This window comes from Myripristis murdjan, chromosome 5 (assembly GCF_902150065.1).
Source record: "Myripristis murdjan chromosome 5, fMyrMur1.1, whole genome shotgun sequence".
Classification (NCBI taxonomy): domain Eukaryota; kingdom Metazoa; phylum Chordata; class Actinopteri; order Holocentriformes; family Holocentridae; genus Myripristis; species Myripristis murdjan.
Window position 1 is genome coordinate 9,397,972 of NC_043984.1, and position 9,091 is coordinate 9,407,062.

Genomic DNA, 9,091 nt, shown 5'->3' on the forward strand with positions numbered 1-9,091 from the left:
AACAAAATGCATGTTCAAACTTTTTTTGTTAATGTTTCACCACTTTATTGCTTTTGAAAGACCAACATATGAAACACAATAGTTTTACATAATATTGAAACACATTTAAATTTTGTTTTACATATATGCACTGTTTGTGAACCAGAAATGAACAAAATCGCAATACAACAACAAGCAATTGCAATATAAACATGGGTGCGTGTGTTTGTCTAGGTGTGTGTGTGTGTGTGTGCGCGCGCACATCTACACAGCACACGAGTGACATGTCACCACACTGTGCTTTGTGCAAATGAATTTTGCACATTTCACACAGGTCATGCTTGTCTTGACATCGTCAGATGGCCTGCAGACCTGGCACCTCTTCCTCTTTCTTTTCCCCTCTGCAGCAACCTAGAAACAAGAGGACAATTATTACTTTACTATGGTGTCTTTTTGCTGATCCCAAGACACACACAACACTCTCTCTCACACACACACACACACACACACACACTTACTTACCTCACGCACTGGTGTAGTACTTGGTGCAGTCCTCTCCTGGATGTCCCTCACCGAGGCTGCAGCGGCTGGGGTCCTTGGCAGGTGCTGCCTCCGTTGGATATGTGGTGTCACAAGCGCCTTCCCCAGTTCCTCCAGAAAGATGCGCCTCTTGTAGAGCTTTGACACATTCCAGTCAGGACAGATCTCAGTCCAAATGACAAACGCATTGTAGGCTGATACATCTAGCATGTTATAAAAGATGACCAATGGCCAGCGCGCTGTCATGCGTTTGGTGCTGTAGGACCCTGTCACTTTGTCCAAATTGTCTACCCCCCCTTTGGTGGCATTGTAATCAAGGATCATGCTTGGTTTCTGGTCCTCTCTTGTGTTGATTTCAGCATTTTTGTGCAGAGTGCTCATGAGCACAACATTTTTTCCCTTTTTGGGGCAGTAAGACACTAGGGCTGTGGTGTCTGTGAAGGCAAACATGGAAGACTGAGGGGCCCTGTTCTTGATTACCAGTAGCTCAGCAGGGAGTTCAGCCCTGTTCTTTCGAACAGTTCCGACCATTGTGAGCTTTCTCTTTAGAAGCTCCTGACCCAAATTGTAGTTTGTGAAAAAATTGTCACAGGTTATGTTGTGCCCCCTGAGACCCTGTGCCATGTCGAGCACGACCCTTGTGCCCTGATTCTTCTCTGGGGCTCCTCCAACCGGCTTTCCAGTGTAAACCTGCATGTTCAGTGCATAGCTGGTGTTAGCATCACATGCTGCCCAGATTTTTATTCCATATTTAGCCGGTTTGGAAGGCATGTATTGCCTAAATGGGCAGCGACCTCTGAATGCCACCAGCCTTTCATCCACTGTGACATTAGGGCCTGAGTTATAGAGTAGTGGAAGTTGCTCTACCCACTTGTCCCACACAGTCCTAATAGCTGCCAGCTTGTCTCTCTCCCGTCTACCAGCCCTTGTCTCTCGATTATCAAATCGGATTACTCTGGAGAAAATGTGAAAAGTCTCCAGAGACATTGAGTACGTTTACATGCACACCATATTCCGGTTCGGGTCAATATTCCGGTTAAGGTAACTGCGCCGCGGCAACTGGAATATTCCGTTTACATGTTACTTGGCATGCCCCCGTGTTTCGGCGTATTCCACTCTCTGACGTAATGCGACACTCAGCCGCGGGGGGCAGCAGCACGCGTATAGGCGTCTGGTCTGCCGGAAAAACAGACGAAGAAGTCTTCTTCCTCGTCTTATTCTTCTTTTGCTTCTTCTTCTGTCGCTAGTTCTATGTTTTCTCCCATCGATACACTCCGTGATATTTAAGTCTTTCATTAGCTGAAGGTGGACTGCAGTCTCTTGGCTCTTGCTGCTGTTCGCCATGCCGTTTGCCGCTTGCAGGTAACCATAGCAACGAAGACGCCACAGAAGTCCTTGTGAGTCGAGCATGCGCAGTCGTGACTGAATATTCCGGTTCGGGGAGTTTTCCGACTAAGGTGGTTACATGCCCCAATATTCCGGTTGGAACAGGAATATTCCAGGGGGCTTATTCGGAATTCTCTCCAACCGGAATATGACCTTAATCGGGTTCGGTGCGTGTTTACATGACACGTGCGCAACCGGAATATTGCGAATATTCCGGTTAATACAGGAATAAGGTCTGCATGTAAACGTGCTCATAGTGGCTCGAAATATAGCTCTGCCTGTCTCTGCATCCCACAGACTGGCTGTTGATTCATCCTTCGACTTATAGACCCCAGCAAGGATGAGTAGCCCCAAATATGCATCTAAATGTGTTTTGTCTAGCTCCTTCCAATTCTCCCCAAAAACACGCCTCCCTTCCAGATTAGTCATTTCCAGAATGACTTTCTTTATTGAATCTGGCATGACCAGTTCAAAAGTTGACTTGATGTCAGTCACACGAGTCACTGCCATCCTCGTGGGCCCTGGCACTGTCTTGATTATGTTTTCTGCGGACAGTTTTGCCTGACGCTTATTTGGGGATGAAGACCACTGTATTTCACCATTTTTTGACATGTATGTCTCGCTTGGAGGAATAGGAATAGCAATTCCCACATCTGGTTCAAAATCAGAATCGTTAGAATCAGAATTTATCTCAAGATGGTCTTCATCTTCAGACACATCCTCCTCTATTTCACTGTCATGATCAATGATGACTTCCAGAGCCTCCTGGACTGTCATCCTTTTGCTTCTGCTGCTCATTTTGTAAAGGTTTGCCAGAGTGTAATGTTGGTAGGACTCCCATGCAGAGAATCTTTTATATGTTTTGCCCCTCCCCTGTTGAGTGTCCTCTGAATGTGGGTGTTTTCCCGCAAGAACATAAATGGTTCTCGTCAAAAGTCATAACAGCTGCACCTGCACCTGCACCTGTGTGTGTGTGTGTGTGTGTGTGTGTGTGTGTGTGTGTATGTGTGTGTGCACTGAGTGTGTGTGTGTGTGTGATGAAATATGTCTCACAGTTGAATAGTCTGCCATTTCTGACACCCTTTTACCTCCAGTTTGACTGCCGGGTCAAATTGACCCAATACAGTATCTATGTAATATAAACATGCAGGGGGTGGTTGCAAATATGTGAGATGAACCATTTTCATATTATATGTTGATTACACTAATTAAGGCAAGCAGAAGAAGTTTCATACTGAAAAAATAATTTTAACTATTTTTCCTAGATCTTCAAATTTAAAACGGGTCAATTTGACCCGGAACATAACAGGAGGGTTAAGCAAAAGCTCTTCCTCAAATAATGCGTCCAAATTTTAATTCCAAGCATATCTGCCCACAGTTTATATGACCAGGAGCGTATTATGTAGTGATATGGGGTTTATTGTGTTCCCCTGGCATAGCCTGGAGGAGATCATTTGTGTGGTGCTGTGTGTTTGTGTCTGTCTGCGGCTAATCTCAGAAACTACTGGGTCTGTCAGCCTAAATTTTTTTGTACACAGTTATGACTGTTTGATGAAGAACCTCTCGTGGTTTCAGTGATTCAAAACCTTTGCAAAATCACCCTCAATCACACTCTGCTCTCTTCCTCTCTCTCTCTGTTTGAAGACCTCTGGGTGGCTACGCCGCTCACTCACTTCATTCACTGCCCATCTCGCTCATTTTTTTTTTTTACCTCATTATAGCCGTGTTCACTCCAATCGCAGGTGAAAAAAATCCAGATTGTGCATTGCGTTTTTGAAGCGAATTCACACACAGCTTACAAGGAAGACAACAGAACACAGAGCGAACACATGGGGGGGGGAAACACTGCACAAAGTGTCCGAGCAGGGATGATGCTTCACAACCGATGGTGAGCCATAGGTTCCCGACCACTGGCATAATGTGTGTAATAAACTGAGGCAGATACACTGAGGACAAGAAACAACTACAACTGTCCACTGAATGATTCATGGACTACAATATCTTTGATATGTGAGTCACATGACCTTTTGACACAGGTGTTCTACATTTGCGTTGCCTTTATCACTCCACATATGTTTGAACCTGGATTTGTTGCCACCAAATGCCTTGAAGACGGTGTCTGACATCATCGTCCATATGCTCATTTCCCTTGAATCTAATAACTGTAAGACACATCACACATCACAGAGCAGAAACAAGTGCCACAAGACATGTTCAGCCAGACAAAAGGCAGATAAACACTCTCCATTATAACCACATACATAAAATACTATTAATGCTTCCGCAGTTACAAACACCGAGTTATACTAATTGTTAAAAAAACCATAAGCAGTAACCTGTGTGTGCTTGTGTGCTTTTTTTTTTACATCTCTCATTAGTATTTGATGTTTTACTACCGCAATACCACTAGTATTTTTATTTATTTTTTTTTGCATTGAGCCTCAGTTTCCCAGAATTCCCTTTGATGTGTTCTGCAGTGAGAGGTATTAGCATGCAGCTCCAGCCGTGTACCAGAGCTGTAGTCCCAAAAGAGAGGCAGCATATCTACAGAGAGAGACTGTTTTTGTGTTTTGACTGTGTGTATGCAGGTCTCTGTGTCTATGTATATCTGTGTGTGAATCTCTGGACATTCATCTGTGTTTGTGTGTGTGTGTGTGTGTGTGTGTGTGTACTGTGGAATAGTGTATCTCAGTCCTTATCACTGGAGATTTGTAGGGTAATTCTGTCAAATGTTTTGCCTGTAATACAGGCTATTTGAGTCCCACACAGAGAACAAACTTTGGCTGGATTTCACCTGCCATGTACAAACACACACACACACATTTGCTATCACATTTGATCTTATAGCTGCTGAGACATACACACACACACACACACACACACACACACACTCTCTCTCTCTCTCTCTCTTTCTCTCTCTCTCACTCTCTCTCTCTCCCTCCCTCTCTATCTATCTTTTCCATTATCTCTGTCTTCTTCTCTGTCAACAACTTTCATAGACTTGGAAGACAAAACAAGAAGTTTCTGACCAGCACACAAACTCCCTCACAAAATACACATACACGCAGATTGGGCACAACACACACACACACACACACATAATACAGTCTCTCCTTCAGATGCACATACAGATAAATAGACAAAGCAGACACAAAGAAAGCATATGCTCCATCCTTCTCTTCCTCTCTCTCTCTCTTCACACACATATAGATACATACATACACATAAACATACAGAGGGCGTGCTCATATATGCACACACACACACACACACACACACACACACACCACACACATATATACCCTATATATCTATCTCTATCTCTATCTATCTCTCTCTATATATAGAGAGAGAGATAGAGATAGAGATAGATACATATACATGCATATATATATATATATATATATATTTATAGGGTATTGCCCTATACTCACATACACTCATGCACACACACACACACACACACACACACATACATACACACACACACAAAGTTGGTGAAATGCTTTGACACTCCCAGCTGTAATAACTCCCTTCTCACACATCAAAGACTGACATCACCTCAGGATGGGAGAGGAGAAGGTCCTGTGTGTGTGTGTGTGTGTGTGTGTGTGTGTGTGTGCGCACGCGCGTGTGTGTGCACGCACCTGCATATGTGTTTAAAAGCAATAAGATAAAAAGAAAACGAGTGTGTAATTGTGCGTGCACACAGTTGCATGCCTGCAAACAGATGAGAGCAGTAACCCAGAGGCTGGAAAACAAGTAAGAGTATATGAATTTGCAGATGTGTGCAGTGTTTGTATGTGTATGTACGTGCACAGAGGTAGGCTTCAAGACCGGGGTAGGGGAGAAATACTTTGTTCCACAGTAACTTAGACTCCAAAACCTTTTTTTTTTTGTCTCGCTTTCAAAGGATCAAAGTTATGCCTGGCCTGCCATCCCTGCTAGGTTCTTATTAATTTAGACAGTGGCTTACAGACACAGGGACCCCTGTACACAAAGCAGAGCACGCTACAGACATACAGCTCACCATGCACTGGCCTAGTTACTAGATATGTTTGCACCATATATACTGCTGTGCACCCTCCATTCACAGGATTGTGGCTATCTATCTATTGGGGATCGATTGATATTGATTTTTAAGGGCAACACCAGTACCAGATATTAGTAATTCAGGACACTGAATCATCTTTTTGTAAAACTATGGTAAATGCAATTCCAGGGAAAGAAAACAACAAAATTATCCAGAAGAAATGCTGTGAGTGCTTCTCATGTTGGTCACCAAAATAGATCAAAAGATCAGTAGATCAAAATTTTAATTCTGATTATTGACAAATTCTGAATATTGGCCCAGATAATTGGCCCAAAAATGATAACTGGTGATCCCTACTATCTATCCCAGTAATAAGAAAGGAAACTGCAGGGAGCAGAGCTTTGCAGTGACAGTCAAGTGTATTTCCACAGCCTACCCATCAAAAAAACATGTCTCAAACCATTTTTCAGAGAACAAGCCTATGTAGATCTAAATAATCAGTAAGCAAGTCACAAAAATGATGCTATACTCTATGCAAATTTAAACAAAACAAAACAAAACAAAAACAAAAAAAACTAAGGAAACAGAGCAAAGCACATGACAGAAAAATGGCATGAATGTGTGTTCATGAAATACATGGAAAAACTCACTATTTTCATTTTTTTTTTTCCCAGAAATTTTTAATTGTGGAAGCAAGACAAGTTTAACATACTCAGTGCCCTTTTTCTTTTAACTATAACCTCATAACTCAAGAAAGATAATAGGGGCCAAAAAGGGGGTGGGGAGGCTTGTCTCATGGTGGCATGTTAAACATTATCATTCAGTGGACTGAGAAGAATAGACTTTGGCAGATTACAGAAGTGCCAGCACACTTAACAGCCCAAGTTTGGTAAGACCAAGATGATAGTACACAGGCCAGAAATGTATGATTCATAATCTGGAAGAATGGTTGACAGGTTATTGAATTATTCAATAAATGGTCTCCATAACTTCAAGAAACCACCACTGGTTCCCCTTAGGGACGCTTGGACATCACATATTTAAACCAGATCCAAAAGGAGGTTGGTTTTGGAGATTTACAAGATGGTAACAGCCTTTGTCTTGCCAAGAGTGTTGTAAAGGCAATTATGTCTACATGTCAGGCTCTGCATAGAAAAGCCTCTGATGGCATCCTAAATGTGGCTAACAGTGGGCATGGTTGAAATTACAAAATAATGAATCAAAGATGGATGACTAGAGTCCTTGAAGTTGTGGACAGCATCCTTGCAGTTGCAGAATCCTTGCAGAGTATGTCAGATTTGATGGGGATCACCAGTATGGTCACAATTGGCGATCAGACTCAAATGAAGGATTACATGGTCTTTGGGTTGAAAATTCCACTATCATCAAAATGAATAAAATTCTTTAAATCCTCATCGAATAAACTCAAAAAAAAAAAAAAAAAAAAAAAAAAAAAAAAAAAAAAATTCCATGATGGTAAAGCCAAAAAAGGCTACTTAAACACTGACAATTTGGAGATGTGAGGGTTTTACCTGACAGGGATACATTAGAGGACACACAGAATAAGAGAACAGCCATTAACAACAACTTTGCAGGCAACTTTGCATATCAGCAGCACCACATGGCAGCCAAAAACATATAATTCTGTAGACCCAGATATTATATAGGTGTACATCAGTAAATTGCACAAGGCATGATCATGTTTGCCACCCCTCATGATGCTTTACACAAATATATGAAATTTGAAAGATGTTGAAGACCTAACTTTGGTGAGCCCAGCTGAGGAGAAGGTTTTCACTCATAAATTTGTATTTGTCACCTACCATTGGTGGAGAGGATATCACCAGAATTTATTTCATTTGGGCAATCTACAGCAAATCCACAGCATCTTAATTACAGGAATGGGATGTTTTCTCTGGTGGCCCCACTCAGTAATTTAGGCTGCTAAAAGGGTACTTTTTATGTAAAAAGTTTACTTAATGTCAGCCACAGCAATTAGTTTTCATGAGAGCAGGATTGTTTCATAGCCACTTCAAATATCAATCAGTTACCATTAGTGCAGCCAGCCTTCCATATTTACCACATTGCTCGGCAGTTATTCAAACTGACACAATCCATACGAGTGACTGATTGAGGGTGTCCTTCATATTTTTTACCCTGTCGCTTTCTGATGAGAAAAACTCTAGGCCCTGTTGTCTCATTAGTGGAGGTTTTTTTATCGGTCCGAGAGGAGAAAACAGTAAGAAAAGTCTGAAGATAAATCAAAGACTCAGTGGAATGGAAACGTGTTTTGAGAGGAGTTTATCTTGGCATAGGGTTGTAGGGGGGGGGGGGGGGGTCAGAGGGGAGCTGGCTGTTTGAGCAAAGAGGAACTTGTATATAAAAGGTAACAAATACACAATGAAACTGTTAATTTCATTGATGGACACGATGATGTAAAATGTTCGTCAACAAACTTTTTTTTTTTGCCATGACTGAACATGAGATGAGACAAGACGAGCTAAAAAATAGATCATAGATAATAACAACTATTATGACATGTATGTTTGGTTTTCGTTAACATGACATGTAGTTCAGACTGAAGTGCATCTAAAATCATCTGTGTGTGCATGATGAAAAGTTACTGTGTTGATTTCATTTTTAAAATCACAAACATGCATTTGACTAAAATGAGCCAAAAACTAATATGGATTTTATTCAAATGACTACGACTCAATCAAAATGAGCTGCAAAAATTAACACTGCAGTGAAAAAGGTATTCAAAGTCCATACTGGCAACCTAGTTCAAACATTGCTATAGCAAACTGGCAATCTGTATGGAAACAAGACCTGCTTCCCTAAATCCTGTAGAAAAACATGGAATCTGTTTTTCTCTCTGTGTGTGATTATGTGGGTGTTATTTAAAATTATGTAGCAGCTACTTGAGATTATGAGTTTATTTTTTGATTAATCATGTTTGATTGTAACTGCTTTAGGTAACTATGGTAATATTTGTTGCAAATATTTTTGTTCCTGTTGTACTGCAGTACTGTTGCTTCAGTGCAGTGTTGTTAAGACTGTGAATCAGGGTTTTTCACACAATGTTTTTCTAACAATGCATATGTACATGCACCTTAACATGTTGTTATTTTGTAAAGAATCTGATCTCCCCCT

General features: G+C 41.4%; 1 protein-coding gene across 1 annotated transcript; it reads right to left on the reverse strand.

Moving 5' to 3' along the window:
* Positions 1 to 243: 243 nt before the first annotated feature.
* Positions 244 to 2,682, reverse strand: LOC115359207 (piggyBac transposable element-derived protein 4-like). Its single transcript, XM_030051558.1, has 3 exons — positions 2,169 to 2,682; positions 502 to 1,514; positions 244 to 390 (listed from the first exon to the last, which is right to left on the reverse strand). Exons 1-3 carry the CDS (start codon positions 2,680 to 2,682, stop codon positions 244 to 246), a joined length of 1,674 nt encoding a protein of 557 aa, XP_029907418.1.
* Between the last annotated feature and the right edge of the window lie 6,409 nt (positions 2,683 to 9,091).

Coding starts and splice junctions, on each gene's coding strand:
- LOC115359207 (XM_030051558.1), bottom strand. CDS start 2,682: ATGACAGTCCAGGAGGCTCTGGAAGTCATCATTGATCATGACAGTGAA. Junction 1,515..2,168: donor GACAGGCAGAGCTATATTTC/GAGCCACTATGA, acceptor TGTGCATGTAAA/CGTACTCAATGTCTCTGGAG. Junction 391..501: donor GTACTACACCAGTGCGTGAG/GTAAGTAAGTGT, acceptor TCTTGTTTCTAG/GTTGCTGCAGAGGGGAAAAG.